At 43.6% G+C, this 24,494-nt stretch overlaps 1 protein-coding gene across 3 annotated transcripts in view; it reads left to right on the top strand.

Moving 5' to 3' along the window:
* The window catches only part of Ubr3 (Ubr3 ubiquitin ligase), a 177,469-nt gene that overhangs the window by 114,790 nt on the left and 38,185 nt on the right, over nucleotides 1-24,494 (top strand). For all 3 annotated transcript variants that reach the window (XM_055076000.2, XM_050187188.3, XM_055076002.2), the window contains 4 exons: nucleotides 5,745-5,855; nucleotides 7,481-7,681; nucleotides 18,191-18,318; nucleotides 21,794-21,879. In XM_055076000.2, the coding sequence (XP_054931975.2) occupies nucleotides 5,745-5,855; nucleotides 7,481-7,681; nucleotides 18,191-18,318; nucleotides 21,794-21,879 (526 nt within the window). The remainder of the gene's footprint in view (nucleotides 1-5,744; nucleotides 5,856-7,480; nucleotides 7,682-18,190; nucleotides 18,319-21,793; nucleotides 21,880-24,494) is intronic.

A 24,494-nucleotide genomic window follows, 5' to 3' on the forward strand; every position in this document is an offset into this window, starting at 1 on the left:
ACAGTACAGTCTACTTTTATAAAGGGGCCCTGAACCACTTTTTATCGAAGTCCAGAAATGCATTTGAAGTTAAAATAGACTATTTCAGAAATACTCTGCTTGAAAAAGTAGTTCAATGCGTTCAGTAGAAGTGGAGTTATTGGTAATCAAACATCGCCTATGATCCCCTTTGCCGGCGCTCCCACTTCTCCAATGCCTTGCGCTGCAAAAGATATGGTGAAGCACTCCACCTATTGAACGTCACCGTGGCGCACAATTCAAGTTTGATTTCGTGTTCACGTAGATGCCACTATTTCCAATTTTGGTGCCTACAATGCACCAAACATGGTTGTCCTTTGTGAGCAGACTTGTCGCAGCACCCCGTGACAGCTGTGGTGTCTATGCTATGCAACAGACCACAGCTACGTGCAACCGTAGTGCGTATGCGCAGCGCTTGCTTTTTGCACGACAGGGCATGAGTGCACGCTCTGCTCGTGCTCATATGCTGCTGTGCATGCTACGTGGTGCGGACCAACTTTGTCCTGCACCAGCTTGACGGACGAATAGTAGCCACATCCAACCTGTGCATTTGGAAGTGCTGTCAATAGCTCAATACGAAACGAAGTTTGCTAAGGTGTTTAGCGAGGAGCAGCCAAGAGTGAGTGCGCGCTGGCAAGCGTGCATGGGGTCTGACCTTAAGTTTCATGTGATTCAAGGCTAGTCGGCTATGACACCAATAAGCATGCTGTCCAAAGTTTAGTTCCAATGCGGGCAGCCGTCACCTTTTGTGAGCAGACGATAGTCAGCTTCTTCCAGAAATATGTAATTCTTATCAAAATTCGAAAGCAAGTTCTTGCTTACTTGAGCCTGCTCATTTAACTGCGTCTTAAGATATACCTAAACAGTGACAGTAGGGAGAAGCGCACTGATCCAAACAGCCTTCTTGACTGATGTCAGCTATTGGCCAATAGCAGTCGCGCATACAATATGCTATATGATGAAATGTGCCCAGAAAGAGTGAGGAGAAAGCTTCTGTTGCAGAGAGAGAGCTTGAGGAAAAGATGACTCGGCGCTCCACTTGCAAGCTCCATGCGCCGCACACGACTGCAAAATTTTTCTGACTTGTTCACAGCAACGTATGCTATCTGCGGACTGCATTTTTCACCAAGCCCAAGGGGTGTTTCAGGAGGACCCCATCAAAGGGAACACCAACTTAGTATGCCAGCACTGATTACAGCTCAGTTGAAGGCCTGGAAGATATGTTTTTGTCAATGGACTTTTTGTTGCATAAAATGAAATGCTTTTTTTCCTCTAAAACTAATGAATTAGCGACGTTCTGTTGTACAGAATACCAATGAGGTTCTCAATTCAATAGTGGCCCTGTGTTTTGCGACGATCGTTCATTTATTGCATAGAAAGCCTTGCTTTCCTGTTTTCCTCCTATATACAGAAATGCTATCCAACTTTATGGCAAGTGGGTTATCGTTAGGGAAATCTGTTTAACAGAAAAAATAACCACACATCATGTGACCATCACCTCTACACGTACAGCCGGCACTGACAGTAAAGAGCAAGCGCCGTACAAGCCATTTCATTGCCAGGTCTGGCGTGATTTGCCACCTGTCAAGGATTCTTAAATCTAAAGGGTCACAATAAGTTCACATGACGCTCGCTCCCCTTCTTTGACCCCCCCCCCCCCCTCATTCATTCGCTTCGTTCATCTACCGTTCGCACAAATGCATGCAACTGGGCATGCATTTGATGGTGGGCATGACACTTTCATGCCCACCATGTAAATCCAAAGCTAGTCTTGTTACATGTTGCTTAACGCTACAAAAAGAAACCGATGTGCATCTTCACATGACATTGGGAACGAGAGGCAGCCATACGGTGTGTTGCAACGATGGCTGCCGTGAACAACTTTGTTGCCATCCTGTGCACTCACTTTCATTTGTAAGATGGTTTGTTGGCTTTCTAAGTGTCGTTTGGCTGCTGCAAATAGATAGTCGTTGATTTGGCACCGAACTGTAACTTTAGTCGCCGACACCCAATGAAGCAGTGCCGATTAGGCCTAATGGCCTAGGCAGTGTGGCTGTGCCAAAAATTCACTGCAGGCTGATGTGGTAAGAGCCGCAAGCCGTCACGGAATGCTTTCTGCTAATAAGTTCGTACGAGTGGCTCATCACTGATCAGTCCTAAGATCACACATGTGTGTTAGGTCGACAGCTGTTGAAGCAGTGTGACGTTTGTCGCTGTGCATCCAACATAATCTGCATGCCTTCAAGTGGCTAAGCAGCCCAATCTTCGCGCTTGTTTTTGCACGCAGCTGTGCACTAGGGTTTAAAAGGGCACTAAAGGCAAATGTTAAGTCAAGCTAAAGTGATAGATTAGTGCTAGAGAATCTCTAAGGCGTCAATATTATTGTGAACAGAACCTTAATAATCGAGAAATTGAAGTAAATGCAGAACATGATTGGACATGAGTATACAATCCCTCACGACATTCAAGTACTTGCCTGATGACAAAAGCACTCTTTAGTTAAATTTTGTCATTAGTACTCAACCACTTGTTGCAAAAGGCATCCTTGTATTGTATTATAATATGAAATAAAATGCTACTTGTCCAGTTCTATTTCACTTTTAGGAAAAAGAACTCATTGAAATTACCCTTGACAATGACGCGAGCGGTCGAAAGGTTTCGTTTTCGCTCGACTCTGCGCCGCCCATGCTTTTGCATTTCAGTAGTTTTGTTATCGCGTAGTGCTGCGCTAGTTTTACTGGCTTGCAAAACTTGCACAAACTGTTAGCAGAGAATTCAACTTCCATGTGATGTTTGCGGGATGTCCAAATGGTCTATGCCTATTGACCAACAAGCGACTGCAGCGGCGAATCTACTGCTCTGTCTTGGTGCAGTATCGCTGTCTGTCAGGCGCCATTTTACTCACTGATGGCAGCAAATGGTGGTGAGGGCTTATGCAACGTCACCACTCCCCCGGTTGGGTGGCGGGAGATTTGAATTTCGAAAAAGGTATTCGGACCTTTCAGATGCAATTTTCTTGTAACCTAAGTCTTTTCTTGGCACAAAACAAGCATTGTGAGGTTTCTGGAATGGTATTTAAACAGTCCACGTCGACTTAGTATTGGCCTTTAGTGTTCCTTTAAGGCAGAATGTACCGAGTTGTTGAAAAGGCACTGCATCTGTTGCTTCTCTTTAATTTTGTATTGTTCAGAGCCTGCTACCATCAATGTATTGCTTTTATTTTCCTTGTGGTGATGTAGTAAGGCAGTGACAGAAGTGGTGCACCAATTGTGCCAAACTGCGCCATGTAGTAAATGCTGCTACATGTTGCGTCAAATTGTCATTTACCTCAGATATTGCACTGAAACTCACCTGCTACTAATAATCAAGCACTTCCTAGTAAAAATTAATTTTATTGCTTTTTACAATGTACCAGCGGTACAAAGAATTTGCATATTTTTGCTCTGTGTGGTGCTTCATTGAAATAGCCTATACTTTACGCAACAGTCCTGTCTATTGGAGCAGTTCATGTTTGCCCATCGCTGGCCTGTAACACAGCCTGATGTGCATCACGCAATATTTTACCAGTTTGGAGCTTTCTGCCTGTACTGTTCCATCCTGTTAAGCAAGCATATAGTAGACGAGCTTGTGGTAGTTCCCACCGATTTGCTCATGCACCCAGTCTCCGCTACTGCAGCCACCAGTTTAGTCTGTGCGCATCTCGCATCTGGTTGCCGAAGATGGCTCTGGTACGAACGTACACAGATGGCAAGCATTCCCTGATAGCTTGCCGCCCACCTCTGTGCTGGCTGACTAGTGCCAACTTTTCATCATGGCCATGTGCTGCTGGCATAACCAGCGCCACTTCGTCAGGATCTTGCAGTGAAAGTAGCGGTTTGGTGCGGAGTCAACGAAAATCCCTTAGTAGCGGCTACATGGCATTCTGAAAGTAAAAAAAATCGCTTAAACGGAAGTGAGGGCTAGGGTGACAAAATGAATGGCGGCACCTTTGTTCGCAGCCGCCTTGTTTGCAACATTTTGTGCGCAGATCGTGCCCCCGCTGTTATTCTACATTGGTTCTATGGACAGGGGCGAATCCAAGGTAATCTCAAGGGGGTGGAGGAGACCAGGGACTGCACATTCAACTTTGTCAGTGCCGATTTATATGAGCATGTATCAGCAAGGGCCTGGAACCCCCCAACCCTTTCATTCTTAAAAATTAAATGATTGGGTTGTATATGCCAAAATCACGATCTGATTATGAGGCACGCTGTAGTGGGGCACTCCGGAAAATTTTGACCACCTGGGGTTCTTTAACATGCACCTAAATCTAAGTACATGGGTGTTTTCTAATTTTGCCTCCATCGAATTGCGGGCCCATGGCCAGGTTTAACCCTTTCTTTCTGGATCCACCAGTGTCTTTGGAGAACGCGGCAGTGCCATGGGGAAGTCCAAATAATCAGAGTAGGTATGAAAAATCGATCAGCGATGTGAATACTGCAGTAGGATCAATACTTCAGCTAGTTGACTGAAATGCACTTTTTTTTCTTATTAAGGCTCATTTGTTGCTGTGTGCACTTCCGTGGCACATTATTTCTCGCTGCTAATTGTGTTAGATATTTGTGGTCGTTTTGCAATCCATCACAGGTATCTGCGTGCCTTTCATTATTGTTTTCCACTTGGTATGTGTAGTTTATAAATAAATATGTAATTGTGGTGATGCATAATTGTGAGGGCCTGTGTGCTTGACGCATCTTTTTTCACGGTCGCTTAGCAGTTTTGACATGTGCGTACGGAAAAAGCTTACATCTTAGCATAATACATGTTGAGTGCAATGTTTCAAAAAGTACTAACTTATACAGCATTTTCTTTCATAAACCACATGCAGAGGTTTCTTATTGCACGAGAGCAACAAGTTACTGCTCCAAAGCATCTTTTCTTTTCCAAACAGCAAGTTTTTCTGCTCCAAACTACAATTTTTCCTGCTATGAAAGCTGCTCCAAAAGACCAAGTGCAGCTTCGATCACCAAGTTAGGCTTTCCAATAAATAAGTTATGCTACAGAATGTTACTTCTGTAAAGTGCTGACAGGAAAGGTAAACACTGGCTGACTGAAGCACATTTTCACTTTAAGCATAAATTATGTTTTGCTCTCATTTCTTGGGGCTTTGGTCTAAAAAGCATATTTTGTGCTACATATTGGGGACAGCTGTGCGCAGAGCAATGTGTGGAGTGTTATTTTACCGCTACGCTCGGTGGCAAACAGATGAGGGAAAATGTGCTGTTTCTTTCCTCATTCACAATGTGGTGGTTAAAACGCTGTCATCAGTTTAGTGCACAAGATGTGAAGTAATGAGTGTCAATAAGCTTGAGGCACATTCCCATGAACCTGGTTAATAACATTAGGCACTGCTTGAATAACTAAAGGTTCAAACAGTAATTCTGATGACACGCATTCTCTTCTTTAGTGATGACTGCTGAGTTGCCCAAGCTGATGACGATTATTGAGTACTGTGCACATAGTTCACACTAATAGCTTTTGAATATACGTAGTAAGAATTCAGGCTAATTATTTTTTCTTTACCTATAACAGTGCTTTACAAGATGAAAGCTTTTGACCTGGTTATTGAATGTTAATCACAATTTCTTGCATTACTAACGTGCAACTTGGCTTGATGAATGTTCATAAGACCTGCACGTCACTGCTCTATTATATAACAATGCTGCTGTTTTTCTTGTCAATTTCAGTTCCCACTGGCACAGTCAGTGAACATAGGCTGGGAGGGTGGAGTACATGTGCAGACGTGTGGCCATTATCTGCATCTGGACTGCCACAAGTCCTACATGCTGTCTCAAAGGGTGAGTACTTTCCTGCAAATAGTCGTGAAACATTGCGTGAACGTTGTGACATGCATTGTATTTGTGCATACAGTTGACTTCCATTAATTCGACCCTGACAGGACTGACAAAATTGATTAAATTATCTGGCAGGTGGAACTAAACAAGATGCAGAAAAAAACGGCAGGATATGCCGCTGAATTGTTTGGCAGTATATTTGCTAGATCCTAACACGACCTCGAATGAAATAATTGCCCACTTTCTATATGTCCAAATTAGAAAATTGAAGTAGAAATGCCATTAATGCTTCCAAACAAAGTAAAAACCTAATGCACACACAATTTTTTAGCAAGCAAAATGGGCAAGGGTCAGATATGTGTTGCACATTGGGGGCTGGTTTCCTAAAGTCAGCTACGCCGCATAGTACTTAAAGTCAGCTTTACTGCAATACATCTATATTATGCAGTAAAGCATACAAACAGCGCCAAGGCAGTTCGTATTGCATATCCAGGTTATATTCCAGATATGCGCTTTTTGCGCGCGTATCCGGCTTTCTTATCCAATTGCACTGCACAGGCAGTTTTCAGCCCAATTTTCTCAAAAAAAAGGTTGGGCATTAAAATACAGTTAATACCTTAATAAGATATTGTTAGCTACTGTTATTACTTGAACATTTTCTTAGGGCAAGCTGAAAATAGGCGTTTTTAACTGGAGATGACATGCGTTCGATGCATTCACTGCCCCCTAAGTTCTGCCGAGACAGACGCTGCCACTAAAGGAGTCGCTATTGGGATCACCATAGGAGTGCTGACTGGTCAGGATCGAATTATCTGGTGAAAGCCAATTTTAGGAATGAAATAACAAAAGTTTGAGCCCATAGAAATGCATGGGCACTGGCTGGCACCTTTGCTCACGACTGAGTTAACCGACAAATTGAGTTAACTGGACTCAACCTAACAAAAGTCGACTGTATATAAGGTAGCCATGACAAAGGCTGACAGTCCGACCTTTGAAAAATAAAGAAAAAATATAGCGCTATGATTGCAGTGCTTCCCAATTCTGCTTGTATAGTATAACCAAAGCCAAGAACTTAGAGCAGCAAATATGTTGAGCTCATATTCTTGTAAGAGATGTTCCTAAACTGTTGACTCAAATTCCTCATCTCTGCCATCATCCTCTTTACCACCTTTGAGCTGCAAACTGTCAAAGCTTGCCTGCACCAGTTCTTATCATTTGAGGCCACTAGTATACTGCTATCGCTTGCCAATCTGCATGCCTAATCGGTTGCTTTGTATGAACTTGTGGAACAGAGCCAGTGGTGCTCATGCATTTCAATCACCTTTGATTTCAATGGTCCTTGAAAATGCATGTGACTGTGGTGTTAAACCATGTAACAATCCTCTAGGAATTTCATTAGCAGAATTGTCGTTATCACTACTAAATTGCATATGACCACCTTGACTGCTGACATTCCTGCTTTTAATTGTTGCAGGGGAAGCAAGGCATGATTAAATCCAAATGATGTCATTTGTGTCTGGCAGCTGTGTGGTGCCAGAAATACTAGTTGTCATATTTAAAGTGTGGAACAGTGTCTACGTCCAAAAGAAAAATGCTTCTTTTCCCTCTCTCTCTCCCATTTTTTGTAGAGCCAACAAAGCCAGCGGTTGCAGACTGTGGCGGTTGAGCGGGGAGAGTACTGGTGTCCACTGTGCAGACAGCTGGCGAACTCTGTCCTTCCCCTGCACCCTGAGGAGCCCCAGGGCACACTGGTGCGCAGGGGCATGACACCCAACACTCAACTGGTGCAAGACCTGTCTGCGATGCTTGCACACAAGCCTCCGGTTGAGGTGAGCATTGACATGTCTCATATTGTCAGAGGTCTCGTAACAGTGCCCCCTTCTTTTATTTATTTATTTATTTATTTATTTACAGTACCCTCAGAGTAAATATACATTATAGAGGGGAGAGGCTACATAAAGGAAGTAAAAAATGATATACAGGAAAGGCACAGTATAAGTAAAAATAGAAAGTTACACTAGCTCACTAATTTACACAAAAAATAGTAGTCGTAGTTCACCATAGAAATTTCATCATACACTTCAATATACAGGTTGGAAATGATAGGTAAATACATACATAGTTAATTTGAAAAAATAGTACTTATACAATAACAAGTCACATGATATATTGAACGCAAGTTTCATGATTTACATGTAGTTAACTAAAGCATTTCTAAATTGAACAGGATTACTTATATTAACAATAGATGCTGGCAGACCGTTCCATTCGTTGCATGTTTTAGGTAAAAATGATTGCGAATGTGTTAGTGTGTTAGAGCGAGGAACATGTACCTTATGCGTATGATCTCTACGTGAGAAGATAAATGGTGCTGGGTTAATCCATGCCGACCGAAGCGCAGCGTTTTGGTAGTAAATCTTATGAAATAAGCATAGGCGTGATTGTTTCCTGCGGGTTAATAGCGAAGGTAGGTTCAGAGTAGTCTTCATTTGTGTTACGCTTGCTGTACGATGATAATTAGCTAGTATAAACCGAGCGGAGCGATTCTGGACACTTTCAAGGCAGTTAATTGAGGTGGCATGATGTGGGTCCCATACTGATGATGCATATTCCAACTGTGGACGGACATATGTTGTGTATAACAAATGTTTGAGTGATAATGGTGCGAGCGAGAAGTTACGAAGATACCCAAGTGTGCGATTAGCTTTGCTCGTTATAAAGTCGATATGGTACTTCCAGGATAAGTTATAGGTTATATGGACGCCCAGATATTTGTAATTTATTACGCTCTCTAAAGGAATGTTATTAAGTAAATAGGCAGGACAAGCTTCATTAGTACGGGATATTCGCATTGATTTACATTTCTTGACGTTAAGCTGCATGTGCCATTTTATAGTCCAGTTATGCAGTGTGTTTAAATCGTCCTGAAGAGATGAAATATTAGTGTCATTAGTAATTTTACGATATATTACGCAGTCATCTGCAAAAAGACAAATTTTAGACGAAATGTTATCAGGTAGATCATTAATGTAGATTAAAAACAACAGCGGCCCAAGCACAGACCCTTGTGGAACACCTGATTTAACTGGGGTTAGAGTTGAATTAACTTCATTAGCGCTTACAAATTGCATGCGGTGTGTTAGAAATGCTTTTATCCAATTAAGTACATTAGTATCAATGTTTAGTGCGCTGAGTTTAGATAGCAGTAATGTGTGGTGTACTTTGTCAAAAGCTTTAGCGAAATCAAGAAAAATACAGTCCAGTCCGTAAGAAATCCTGCGTCCAAGTTGGAATGCAAGTCGTTAGTAAAGCAAAGAAGCTGGGTATCACAGGAGAATGTTTTACGAAAACCATGTTGGCTAGATGTAAAGAAGTTGTTAGATTCAAGGTGATTGATTACCTGAGAATAAATTACGTGCTCCATTATTTTACAGGGCACTGAAGTCAAACTAATGGGCCTATAATTAGAAGGGTTATGCGTATCACCAGATTTATGAATTGGAACAATCTTAGCCGTTTTCCAATCTAAAGGCAATGTGCCGTTGTGAAGCGACTGAGAAAAAAGTAATTCTAAAATTATCGAGCAGTACTCACTAGTACTGTGTAAAAATTTAATGTTAATTCCATCAACACCACATGACGATTTCAATTCTAATTTATTTATAATCAATTTAATACCGTTACTATTAAATGCTATGGGATCCACGTGGGGGTATGTTTTAGGCCGTATTTCGGGAGGAGGAGTAACATGCGAAGACGGCGAAAAGGCCTGTACGAACGTGTCATTTAGCACGTCAGCGCATGCGTGGTCGGCGATTGCTTTCCCAGTTAGTGAAGTTAGAGTAACCTTTCTAGTGTTATCTTCTTTCATAGAGCTCCAGAATGCCTTACTGTTAGTTTTCAGTAGCTTGGGAAGGGTAACGTAGTAGGAAAATTTTGCAGACTGTAAATTTGAAAAGTACGTGGCGGCAGCAGATTTGTTTGAGAACCAGCGTTCAGGATTTAGTGACCGTTTAGCGATACGAAATGGGCGTTTCTTTTTGTTACTTAGTCTGCTAAGGTGTCTGTTATACCACGGTGCGTTACTATTTGAATATATACGTCGGACTGGAATATAACGATTTATTAGATCAGATACTTTTTCTTTAAAGAGGCGCCAATTTGTCTCGACAGAACGATCAAGATGGCAAAGTATAAACGTGTCAAGAAAGGAAGCAAGTTCGTTGTTTATTGCCGAGAAGTTAGCCTTTTTATAATCTTTTATTTCCTTAAATCGTTTACGTTTCAGTGGTAGTGATATCGTGATTGTAAAATGTAATGTATCGTGGTCGCTAAGGCCAGGTAAGTGCATTATCGGGGATATAATATCAGCTGATGATGTCAGCACGAGATCAAGTAATGATGACGTAGTGCCTGTTACACGTGTTGGAATAAGGACCGTTTTTACTAAGGTAAAGTCAGAACAAATAGCGATAAATTGATTAGCCTCACTGGATGATGGGTTAGAGAAGGGACATGTGCTTGACCAATTTATGTTAGGAAAGTTAAAGTCACCCATAAGAATTATCTTTGCTCCCGGGAATCTTACTGTTAACTGATTTAGACAGTGATGCAGGTGACCACAAAACGAGCTATTCGAGGGTGGCCGGTAGCAGACGCCTAAGATAATTTTTTTGAAATTAATGGTTAAACAACACCAGATAGATTCAATTTCAGTGATTATCGGTACGTTAAAGCACTCAACGTCTTTACTAACAGCAAGTAATACACCGCCCCCTATTCTGTCAGTATGGTCATTCCGATACACAACATATCTTTTACGGCAATGAAACAATTCTTCGTTTGTTATTTTGTTAGTCAACCAAGTTTCGGTTATCGCTATTATGTCAGCATCAGTGTCATCAACCAGAGAGCACAATTCGTCCCTTTTATTAAATATACTGCGAATATTAGTGAATACAACTGAAATAACATGTTTCGATGAAGTGCAAGCATCTCCCCTTGCGTTTTGCTATCGCGAGGTCTGCAAGACACGACCTGAGCGCAGAATTCGAGGATCGGAATTTCTGTTTCGTGGCGTTATTTCGTACACAACATCGTTATCTAGGTCGTAGCCGTAACATTTTTCTCCCACGAATAGCCTTTTGTAACGTAGCCTGTAGGGTACATTTAGTCCCTTGCCATATTCCGTTAATTTATGTCTTATATTTCGCGTTGCCTCACAGAAGTCTTCGCTCACAGTCAGGCTGCTTCCTTTTAGAAGAGAGCGCTTAGACACAACTTGTTCTTTGGTTTTATAAGAGAAAAACTTAACTATTATCGGCTGTGATTTTTGTTGACTGTAGCGACCAATCCTATGTGCACGCACTATGTGGTCGCAAGTTAAACCAAGTTTTAAAGTGTTATTTATCAAATCCAGGGCTTTTTCCTCTGACTGCATTGAATTTTCTGTTGGAGTATCCGGTACTCCAAAAAAAAACCAGATTATCGCGACGTGAGCGATCTTCCGCGTCATCAAGTCGCGCACGAAGCGTGTTCGTGTCAGTTACTACACCCTCAATCTTGTCGCGCAATAAGCTGACATCCTGTTTCCATTCATCAAGGATGGCCGTCTGGCTTTCCACGTGCTGCAGTCTTTGATCGATGTCAGATATAGCATCTGAAACGGCTTTTGCTGTTGTTTCAGCTCATGAATTGTCTCCGATATAGAATTTTGTAGAGATTCCATTCTAATAGATCTTTCATTTAGGTCCCTCACGGTTTTAAGTACTTCAGCAAGGACATCGTCCTTGGATGGGCCAGGATTGCTTTCCACGTCACCACACAGTGAAAGAAACAAGGAACAGAACGGGTCACTCAAGGCTTCTGGGCACGGAAGCACGACAATGAAGCGATTACTAGATTTAAAGCAAAGAAGTGGCTGTTTGGAAATGTAACTGACCTGCAGGGTGAAAAAAGACAAGTGTGAGCCTGTCATCTTGTCGGTGCCTCCGTGCCCTCTGAATGTCCAGAGCGTGTTGCTTGGCTTTAAGCGTCCCGCTGCTGGCGCTGTCGATGCTGTCGCGGTTGCGCAGTGATGAGTCGAAGATACAAATGGGGTGTCGTTCCAGATGTAGATTTGATGGCGGCTTTGATCCGGGCGAAGTGTGGCAGGAACAGGCTCACCGTATTTGCCGGCCTCCGAACCATGAACGATAGGTTCGCCATACGAATCCAGTGGAACAGCGCACCGGAAACCGGGGATGACGGCAGCGAGTAACTGCAGGGTGAAAAAAGACAAGTGTGAGCCTGTCATCTTGTCGGTGCCTCCATGCCCTCTGATATGCTTCACTGCACAACAAATATGCTTCGCCGCATACAATGGTTGTACTGTAGCGAAGCTGATCTGAAGAACCGACAACAGCAATTATCAGGGATTTGAATACAGTAGACTTTCATTCATTCGACTCCGCTTAATTTTCAGTTAATTCGATCCCAACCGAAGGTCCTGGTCTGCGCCCACACATTTCTATGGGCCCAAACTTTCGTTATTTTTATCCTAAAATTGGCCTTCTCTGGATAACTCGAACTTGCCCAGTCGGCACACACACCCGTGACCCCCATAGTAACCCCAATAGCGACCCCTTTAGGTGCAGTGTCTGTCATGGCGGAGCTTAGGGGACTGTGAATGCATTAACAACACGTCTAAACGTCCATTTCCTGACTGCCCTAGCAAATTTTTTTAGCAATAACCATAGCACGCAATGTCCGATTATGGTATTTACTCAATTCTAACGCATGCCTCTCTTTTTTCTAGAAAATTGTGCCGAAAATTGCCTAAGCAGTGCAATTGAATACAAACCAAAACTACCTTCATGGCATTTTTATGCTTTACCCCATTACATAAATGTACTGCGGCGAAGCTGACTTTGAAACCTGTGCAGCAGAACTGACATAGAAAAACTGGCCACCATTGTGCAACACATATATATTTCTTGCTGAAAAATCATGTGTGCACTAGATTTCTACTTTGTTTAGCCGCTTTAATGCAATTTTTACGTTAGTTTTCTGCTTTGGACACATAATGAGTGGACATGCATTTGATTTGGGGACGTGTTAGACTCTGGGAAATACTGCCAAATGAATCGGCAGTGTTTTATGCATTTCTTATGCTATTTGTTTAAATCGACTGGTCGGGTAATTGATTAATTTTGTCAGTCACACCAGAGTCAAATTAACAGAAGTCGACGGTTTTTCGAATACAGTGAAACCTCATTAAACTGTCACTGGCCGGAGCTTGGAAAAGTATTACTGTAGTACTGGCTTAACCGAAATAACATGAGATCGCCCACTTACCTGTCAAAAACAGAACTCAGAGAGAGTGCGATAAAAGGGGAGAAAACATGCAGTATTTATTCACTTCGTGCGACAAAAGTGTTATTTTCGTTTGATGCCACGGTGGCCTAGCAGCGACGACAGCGGCGTCAAACTTACTGGAGCTGTGAGCCAGCTTTTCAGCCAGCCCCCTCTTCTCGGCAAACACTCACATGGCAGATTCCTCGTTGGCATTGCATGTTCTCGGTGCTGCGGGCAGTAGCGCTGCAGAAGCCGCGGAGTGCCTTTTTCATTGCGGCGTGCTGTTCTCGTCGCGACGATTGCATTCATGAGGCTGACATAATGCGCAGCTTCTGCCACTGTCTGGCCTGAGTCACCCGTGCTGTCGCTTTCTCTGTCATCCTCTTCACTATCGTTAGGCGACACTTCAGCAACAGAAGCAACGATGGCGAAAAGGCGAACCTCATAGCCGAGATCTTTTTGCGGTCACAGTGCGTCCCTGCGCTTGTTAAGAGCCATCGCTCGGCGCTACTCAGTGTGCAGGTTCATCACAAAGTAAAGGAAAATAAAGCGTAGTTTCCTGTCACTTTGCTTGTATGTTTTTCGGCGTTCCTGCGTGCTTGCAAACATGGTAAGTGTGCAGCAAAAAGCACGTCTGTGCTAGTCGATGCCTTTTAGCACAAGCAGCGAGTGAGCTGTTGAAAGCCAGTGTGGAAAGCAGGCACACACCAATCTGTGCTCGGAAGTATGAGTGCAAGCACATTCCAGTGCAGAAGACAGAGGAGGAAGGGGAGCGTGGCCTCGCCAACTTGTGACACTAAGCTCAGCATTACTGGTTGCAGCAGGGCTGCCAAGCAACTTGTTAGCATTCCAAATGCCACACACCGTAGTCAACGGTAGTTCACTGTCGCGTGCCAGCGCCAACTTTTTTGTGCCACATTTGATAGCACGAACAATGTCTAATTTTTTTTCTATGCTGAGCACTCCATGTCTTTTTATCCAAGCTTTGATATGACGCGGGTCCTTGCTTGCATGACGCTGAAATTATGTTGATGTTGATGTGGCTTTACACCCAAACGCTCAGGGTGCTTGGACGTCGTTCCAATCTCTGAGGCTTGTTGTTCTGATGGGCTGCCCGATGGGGACAACGCACCACCAAGATTGCGCGACAAAAAGTGGAAACACTACGTGTTAACCAATACGTACGCAATAAGGTGGTACGGTTTATGCGCATACAAAATGTATTATGTTCAATGGCCGCTGAGTCCGGGATTTAATTTTACTACTTTTAAAACGAAACTACTGTTTTAAGCGCGTACGGTTTAATGAGTTTTACTGTAGTAAAGGTGTCTTTCAAATCGAATGTAACGTTAACCAATGAAAATCGAATGTTCGAAGTTTAAGATATTTGCATACCACTAATTAAAGCCAGTAATGCTGTTTGTGTCCTTTCCCTCCAATTAAAATGGTTAAATGTTTCTCCTCTCTGCTTTTTTAATGCAACCTGGTTATAACAATTGTCAGTTATCACAGTGGAATATTTTTGGCACTTGAAAGTTCGACTTTACTTGCACCAACAGTATAACACAAATGTGTTATACAGTAAGAGGTTGGGAAAAATGTATAGCAAAATTTATGGCTATCAATTTCTTGTCCCAAAAACATGTTACATCAGATTCAGAAACGCGTCAAAAAAGAGTGTAGAAAGGACGCTTGTGCAGTTGCTGCAAGAGGCGCCATGCACGGCCATACCGAAATTACAACTTTACTCACTTTTGTCTACGGGAATGTGAGAACCGCCACAGAAGAAGAACCGCAACCATAGGCAAAGAAAAACAAAACTTATTAGTATTTCTGAACTTTCAGCCACGGAGGGCTATATCTTAGCTATTGGTAACATGATAGCATCTCCGCCATGCACGCCTTGCAGTTCGCAGACGCGCGACCACGTAAGCGAGTGCCTGCAGGTAAACAAGTCGAGTTGTGCGCCTCACGGAGCAGAAACTCAATTTCAGATAAATTTGGGTAACTCCATAGAGGTGGCAGCAGATCTTAACAACGTGAGTTGTACGGAAGCGCATTACGTCTTCCGACGCATATATAATAAAGACCACCATGCATTCGCTCATTGTGAACAAGGCACCCGTATTGGGTGCCGAAACATCAATCCGTGTTTTGAATTTTTTCAGTTGGCGAGTGTATGTTTATTCAGCCATGTTATTTCCTCGCCAGACGAGTTTTTGTCAAACCCTAGACTTCATCTTAACAACCAGTGGGGTCGAGCGCGTGAAAAATATCTAACATGAGATTGGGGCCGTACGTGTGTGTCAAAAACCAAGCGGCACGGATCAGGGTTGCTGTATATGCAGTTGAACTTCTATATAATGAAGTCGGTCAAATCAGCAATTTGCTTTGCTATATATAGAAATTTCATTGCGTTGAAATTTAGCCTTTGATGCAAGTAAGTACAGATGCCAATTGACTTTTCTTACACGCAAGGGGGCCACACAATTTTCCGAATTATTGGACAATTGAAAAATGCAAATTTGAATGAGAGAACTATTCATTTTGATAAATTTGGGAGTCTGTGACGAATGATACGGCTTCATGCCACATACGTTGATGATATCTTCATCTTGGTGGTACGAATTAAGCGAAGCCAGTCACGTTTTCGCATGTACTCTGCCCCCGCGTCTGACAGGCGTCGTCCGCACTGGCACGACGCTATCAGGAAAAGCACCGGCAGCAGGGAGGGAATGCTTCTTCTTCCTCTCATTCCAACGGGTCACTGAAACTTGAGATTACGCAACCTCCAATACTAAACTCACAGGGAGACAGCTTACATGGTGCCACGCTGTCTCGGCATGCCCACTCTTTGCACATGCGGCAGATTACCCCTGAAGCGGGTGCATGGCTGCATATCCCTTTGAGGGTCGATTTTTTTTTCCATATGTGACCGCCCAGGGTTAATATTCTTTTATTGCAGATTCCAATTCTTCTTAGGGACTTGTTCCTAAACAAACTTACCTTAATTTTTCTAGGGTGACTGTAAAGTGAGAAAAAAAATATATTGAGTTGGTATATACGTACTCTTCATTCATGAATAACAACAATAAACTTATAAAACTTATAAAGGAAATAAACTTAAAAGAATTAAAAATTTGATGCATTGTTATACACATAGTTCAAGGCTTTGAAAATGCGCACACGAGAATATTTCGCAAGACTCAAATGTTCCTGCTCTTACACTTATATTTACATCCATAGCGTAATAGAACTACGTAGCGCGTGCATTCAAGAAAACTGTGTGGTTGCGTGCCCATCAAAAAAGCAAAACGTATGACAAACAACCGCTAATATTCATCTTATCGCCAACCAGAGGCAATTAGTTTTTGCAAGTGTCCAAAAAATAAAGCAACGGAAACGCATGCACGGCGGCATCCTTCCTATGCGCACCCCTGTGAGCACTAAACGAGTGTGAGACAAGCGGTCGCCCTTTGAGCGATTAGTAATGAGATAGCCATCAGTTTTGCAAGCGCAAAAAGCCGAAACCGCCAGCGGAACAAAACCCAAACCACTGCCCACCCGCCCGCCCGCCCGCCTGCCAATGCGCGAGCGGTGGTATATAGCCCTTTTGTCTTTGTTTCATAAATACGCCCACCACACTAACAAATGTTCTCTACACCTAGAAACGTCATCGCACACGTCGCACAGATTACACAATCATCATAGCTTCATGTGCATCTATGGTAAAAGAGAAGCATTTAACTCGTCTGCAATCCCGTGTGCCATTTGGCTCTGGAACAACTTCCCCGGCAACATAGTTGCGGAAACTGACCGTGAAAAAGTCAAGCACACACTCAACTTGCTTAACCCTTGTTAACCATTAATATCACACTCACTGTTCTGTGTTATTTTTTCTACCTTTTTCTTGCACTGTTATACGTTGGTTACAAACTTATAGAGTTCCTTTTTATTGTACTTATATGCAGCTTTATGTAGCTAACATGTTTCTCTGACTTTTAGGCTGTGCACTTGGCTGGTGTTTCTTTTTTTATTATTATTGTTACTAGTTTGTATGTACTTGATTCCCCTTACTCAATCCCCATGTAGGGGCCTTGTAAGGTATTTTAGAAATAAAAAAATAATAAAAATACAGATGTGCGGTAGCAAACTAGCTCTGAACCAAACCATGCAACGAAAACTGAGAGAGGGAGGCGTGCGAAAAAATTCCCTGTATTCCCACATAGTGGCAGCACATGACAGAAAAGAAAAAGTTAGGAAATTGGCACGCTTTTTAAACGTACAGACGGCGCCGTAAATATATGGCATCGACCAATTTTGGACTTGTTCGCGGTGCCATATATTTACGTCATTGACCTTTAAAGGGATATGCACTCAGCTGCACTTACAGCTGTGCGCAGCCACGGCTGAGATGCACGGCAACTTACCCCTCACTCTGTTCCCCCGTCCCCTCGTGCATGCTTGATTGCGTTACCACGAGCTCGCTCCCCTCCCCCTCTTTACCTTTGCTCGCGCGTGAAGTCACCCTCTTTCTTGCCTCATCCTCACACACTTTCACTCGCACCTAAAGCACACAGTGCCCAAGGTGCGATATAATCTTATCACACTTGGACTTCATATGGAACATGATGCCGTTCTACTTCAATGGTCGCTCTTGTTGTATGGCACACAATTTGAGAGGTGCGTTTGCAAGCAGCCGCTTGTAGTACAATCATTTGACCATCTGCGTCCGCAGAAGTTTCCATTTATCAGCAGTGAAATTTAATTATTTTGAAATCGCATACAAACACACTTCCTTTTATTGAGGTTCTAAATACATGGTGTTCTAAGCACAAGAGGTTATGAAAACTTAAATGCTTCGTTATAGCAAGAATTTTGTTATATTGAGGTCCAACTGTGTAGGGTGAAAACCCTCAATGGGATAATAATAAAGACATTAATAGCCTTCCCCTGGCTGTGGCGTCCTCACTTATGCTTCGTCTGTGTCTCCACTGATCCAGGAGCCAACGATAAAGGAGATGCGGCCCTTCATGGAAGACCTCACCAATGCTACGTTCAGCCAGTACCGGACCATCTCCTACTTGCCCAATTCGCATAGTCTGGTGCTGTTCCTCTGCTCCATTGCCAGGTGAGGGCCTCACCGTTGGGCGCGCGGCTTGGGCTAAGCAAGTGCAGTGAGGGTAAAGCACGCGCTGCCAACACGAGGACCTAGTACTGTTACCCCGTCTACCGCTCTTTCTATTTTCGAGGCCAACTGCTATGAAATTATGGGCTACGTAAAAGTCCTAGTTTCTGCGATGTAGATGTGGAATGGCCTCAGTGAGAAATTTTGCATTTGAAGTGCAAGCAGATGCATTACGAAAAATGCTAGCTAGACTAGACGTTTTTGATTTGAAAACTGAATAAAATGCCACTGCTTGCCTGAAGTGGCGCACAGCCAACAGCATGCATTTCCTTGGCATAACAGCCAATATTAGACTCCACCTGCACTGAAAAAAAAAATAATCTCGGAGGCAACATACCGGGACTTAGTAAGTCATACAGCAGCCACCAGATACACGTGTCGTCTGCTTAGATGCTGTTTAAAGTCGGCTAATAAGAAAATTATGGCCTTTCAGTTTTGCCGAGATTGCTTCATTGGTATAGACTACTCACCAATAACTAAATTAGCTAAAGTGAAATTTTGTTGCAGTTGGCTTTTAATAACAGGATTACTAATGATCTGCTCCTCTAGCTATCGCAGTTTCGTTGCATCGGCTGAATTACTAGAAAAAACAAACACTACCACTCGCAGACAAATTGTAAAATGTTGTTAACTAATTAAAAAAGTTTTGCAAAATAAATTTTTATTGATACAGTTGCTGACCGATAATTTAGACTCGACGGGGACTGCCAAAACATCCAAATAATAGGGAGTTCGAAAAACCGGATTCGCCATAAAATTAGTGACTTTATTTCACAACTGGCGAAAAAAAAAAGTGCAATATTCTTTAATCGCCACTTTAGGGGATACCTTCAATTTCGCGTGACTAGCCCAAGATGTGTCGGCATCTATGAGGGACGGCAATCATGGCACAATGCCAAGCACGCTATCTTTCGAGTGACCAACGCAAGACGCATCGACCTCTATGATCAACAGCATTCTTGGCACAGTCCCGAAGCTCACTATCTTATCACAGTGCGAAAGCACTGCCGCCCGCTGAAGCATCCGGTGCTAGTCACGCAAAGTAGCACGAAAGTGAATGTGTCTTCTAAAGTGAGCATCAGAGAATACAGCACAAGTTTGTCACCGCATTGCAACGTGTCCATGCACTTGCTTTTGGCCTAAATGGTCTCTGGCCCTGATTTTCTAGCGGTGTCTTTCATGCTATTCCTGTTCCTGCTTTTTGCACTTCGTCAGTGGTCAGAGCAGTGCTCTGTCTGCATTATCAACAGGATCAGCCAGCCATGAACGGTGGATGATAATAGCGGAACAAAACTTGCTTGTCAAATCGTGCAAATTGCAAATGCAGCCTTTATGAACGTGACTGGAATTTCTATTAGCATTGGCCTTTACTTCTTATTGGCTCCTATTGTCCTGCAGTTTGCGCACGATCAGTAAGTACTAGATCGCCTAGGCTTCACTAGCTTCGGTTTCGAGGAGGCGTCGATGACATGACCGACAACATGGCTGACGACATGTAAAAATGAAAATATCACTCATCATATTCAGCGATGCCACAGTGGTCTTGCCCCAGTATTTGCAGTAACTTTAGGCACAATCAATCATCATTGGTGTTGTTGCATCTGGGTCGCAAGCCCCAAGGGTAGCGTTGGCCTGGCGGCCTGGGGCACAGCTGGAAGCATCCGAAGGTCCTGGCAAAGGATAAGTCGACTGCTAACAGAACAACTTGTTTATTCTAGCATCGCAAAAGAGCGGCCGGTCAGGTCGACCGAAGTGGAGAGACGGGAGACCACGTTACTCGACGGAAGAAATCGGAGCCTCTCTTGGCGTCCGTGGGCTGCTGCTTTTATACTCTCGGAGTTGAGGGCAAGAAGGAACGGCTCGGGATGAGGCGCACGTGACGGCGCCGCACGGACACGTTAAGACGAGAAGTGACGCATCCGCTGGGCCGGGGCCGGTCAGACCTCCTCGCTTCACAGTTGGGGAGCTCCTCTCCCCAGCTGCCGTTCTTTGACAAGCGTGGGCACCAACATGTACACACACACACACACGCACGCACGCACACACGCACGCACGCACACACACACACACACACACACACACACACACACACACACACACACGAAGATACGTGGCATTGAAACATGCCTGGACGCGCTTGGGAGGAAGCGTTGCAGCAGCGGCCAAAATGTCCGCCGCTTTGAACGAAGCCCCGGCGTCCGTTGCATCTGCGCCGGCCATACCGCGCGTCGTAGGCGAAATGTAACAGTGTTGTGCTGTGAAGAACTAAAACTTGCATTGCTATCAGAGGCGCACATACAAATGTTTTGTACATTTGCCTTGTTTCCGTCTAATTTATCACAGATAGGACCATCGCAAGCATTTTTTCTCAAAGCTTATTTTACATACATTTAATTACAGTGCTTGCATGTTCTGTTTAAGATAAATGAAAGTGAGCCAACAAGAGCAAGGCATAACCAACAAAGCATAGATGTGCAGTGCGACATTTGTTATCCAGATAAAAACACCATTGCTGTGGAGATCTATCTGTGTAGCTCATGTGATGCAATTCAGCCTGCCAAACACCATTTTCGATGAGGTGAATTTCTTGTGTGCAATCAAGATTATCATTGCCTCATTATAATAGTAACAATGAAAAATAAAGCGCTGAAGATTCTTTTGACACTCATTAGCCTGGCTCCTGCACGCATGAGTAGTGGCTTTCCCTCATAACAAAGGATCGCAAGGTGGCAGATTTTTGCACAATTCTGCTCCCCATGAGAGCACATAGAGGTACACTACCCTACACAAACATGCTGTGCCATCTGGTATACCACTTTGCAAAACCCAACACGTGGCCAAATAGTCAGTTTCCGCAAAATACTTCGTATAAAATTGGTTCCCCTGGTGCATGGGTACTGCATAATTGTTGTTCTCAGCTGCTGGTAACAAGCAAACAACACCATGCTTTGGTGACGTGTTTTTCACGCGAAGGCAAGGTGGTGCAATATTGGCACGGTCTGACTAAGCTGTAAGATATTGTTTCCTCACGTGCTGGTCATTTTTGGTTCCGTTCCGTGCAGTGGCATGCACAATTACCTAACAGCTAGTGAACGATGAAACTGGAGGTACGTAGGCACAAGTAAGGGTGTGCACGGTAAGTTAGCACTGTGGAAAGCTTTAGGCACGATGCATTGCCAAGACTTCAGTTGGACACATCAAAGGCATCACTTTGTGAAAGCACAAAAATAACTGGCTTCAAAACACAAGCTTGCAGAGAAACCAGCACTCATGTCTTAGTGGAATGCTTTGTGCACTGTGTTTATGTGTGTATGCTTGTTTGTGCACGCATACAAACGTATGCAAGAAAAATTTGCAGTCAGGCATCCTGCAGTAAGTGACTGTTGCTTGGCCTTCTTCTTGTGCCTCTGCATACCAGGACCAACCTGGAGGCGGAGATAGTGCTAAGGAAGCGAAACCTCTGCCTACCACAGCCACAGCAAGTCAAGAAGCAGTCCTGTTTCTGTAAGTGCCGCATGGTCTGTTGTGAATTCTTTGTTTGTCCCAACTATTAGTGCATGAGTGTGTGGTCCTTCCTCACAGGAACATTTGCCACTGGCTTTCCTGTCCGTCATTTTGATCCCCAAACAACGTAGGCCCTGGGGTGTTTCTTAATATAGGAAAAGGAAAAACATGTAACGCTTCCTGCAACTAGTACAGTAAAACCTCGTTAAACTGTACCCACTTAAACAGTAGTTTCGTTTTAAAAGTAGTAAAGTCGAATCCCCGACTCCGCGGTCATTGCACATAATGTGTTTTGTATCTGCATAAACTGTACCAGCTTATTGCGTACGTATTGGTTAACACGTAGTGCTTCCATTTTTCATCGTGCAAACACGGTGGTGCGTCATTTACGTCGGGCGGCCCGGCAGAACAACAAACCTCAGAGATCAGAACAACGGCTTCCAAGTGCCCTGTGCGTTCGCGCGTGAAGCCACATGAACATCAACATCATTTAGGCGCTGTGTGGCCATGCCATATGGCCGTTCCAGAGAGCGTTGAGGTGTCGTGCAAGCGAGGACTCACGTCATGCCAAAGCTCGGATAAAAAAGACGCCGGGTGCTCAGCATAGAAGAAAAATGAGACATCGTTCGTGCTATCGAATGTAACACGAAGAAGTCGGTGCTGGCACCCGACATGAATCTGCTGTTGACTACGGTGTGGGGCATTTGGAATGGGAAGTTGCCTGGCAGCGCTGCTGCGACCGCGAAGAGATGTCGCCTACGAGGTTCAACTTTTCGCCATCGTTGCCTCTGTTGTTGTGGCCGAAGTGTCGCCTAGCGACAGTGATAAGGATAACACGGAAAGCGACAGCACAGGCGATTCAGGCCCAAGAGTGGCAGAAGCCGTGTGTTACATCAGCTTCATGCATGCAATCGTTGCTACAAGAACAGCACCCCACAATTAAAAGGTGCCCCGCGACTCTGTGACTTCTGCAACGCTACCGCGCCTGTGCACGAAGAATATGCAACGCCAACGAGGAATCTGCCATGCGAGTCTTTGCCGAGAAGAGGGGGCTGGCTGAAAAGCTGGCTCACAGCTTTGGTAGGTTTGAAGCCGCTGTCGTCGCTGCTAGGCCGCCGTGGCATCAAACGAAAATAACACTTGTTGCGTGAAGTGAACAAATACCGCATGTTTTTTCCTCTTTTATCGCACTCTCTCAGAGTTCCGTTTTTGACAGGTAAGTGGGCGATCTCATGCTATTTCAATTAAACAGTACTACCATTTAGTATGTACTTTTTCCGAGTGCCGGCCAACTACGGTTTAACGAGGTTTCACTGTACAGGTTGTAATGTAAGAAAACTGCATGGCCGAATGCTGAATCTTAATGCTTAAATTGCTGCCACTTTCATTTTTGTGAATGGTCTCACTACTAGTCATCGTCTTAGGGGCGTGCAGTCTCTCCAAACTTGGTCAATTATTTAAAAAAATATGTATTTAAACATGGTGTTACCCAAAAACTGTTTCGAAGCCTTAATTCACAAAGGCAAACTTGAACATTCAGATTTATACTTTGTTTTCCACTTCTTATTTAAATTGTTGATGGTAGTACAGGAGCACCCATTTCAGCCTGATTAATGTGTCTATTTAGTTCAAATTGTACCGGTTGTAGTGATGAAAAGCTATCGATAGTTTAGTCATTATCGAATATTTGGTTGTACGAATCATTCATTCGGTAGTAACATCGATAGTGCACGACCAGCAGTACCGTACTATCGATACCTGCTATCAATAATGTAAAACACCACGATGTACCGCACATGAACACTGTAGCATAATCTTGGCCGTGTTTTCCTGCTTCCACTTACATGAACTGAGTGTTACTGATGGTTAATTATTGCAAAATTTATGGTAATGCTGTCGAACTGCGTTAATATTTGTATCCAGTTGGACCAATACCTTTTCTAATTTGATATTAGATAAGAGTGGACTTGTAGATATGGATGATAAAATATTGCCATCCGGTCTATGCCAAAAAAAAAAAAAATGCAAGTGGGGTGCTTCTGATGGGCCAGCAGAAGGTCTGCTATGGATTTTGATGGCCCATCAGCATCATGCCATGCCATTATAAGGCATGGGAACAATAATAAATTACATGCACTTGCTTTGCATTGCCCCGAATTCCCTACTCAATTATCAGTTATTACATGGGATTAGTATGTTAGTTTGCCAACTGCAAGTCAAACCGCTGGCCAAAACACACATACTGCTGACAGACTTTTCAGACACAGAGGGAATGGAGGCAATCTGAAGCAATGGAGGAGTTTCTACGAGCATTAACAAAAAAATGTGCACGCTGCTGACCGACTTTTTGCTCACGGAGGGGACCACACATGGACCCAGCCATCACTACTATGCCATCAGTCTAACATGTGTGTCTGAGCTTACACTCAATCACCAATAAGGTTTACAAGTGTGAACATATTGTCATGTTGTCATGACAGCATAGAATAACACTTTGTCAAAAGCGTGACTTCAAAATCTTAACTCTTTGTTGGGCAAACCTTTGCCCAGCAAAACAAGTGGCACTCGAAACACAACCATAGCTGTGAGCACAGTTGGTGAGCACAGTCTTCTTT

Source organism: Dermacentor andersoni, chromosome 2, assembly GCF_023375885.2.
Source record: "Dermacentor andersoni chromosome 2, qqDerAnde1_hic_scaffold, whole genome shotgun sequence".
NCBI classification, from domain to species: Eukaryota; Metazoa; Arthropoda; class Arachnida; order Ixodida; family Ixodidae; genus Dermacentor; species Dermacentor andersoni.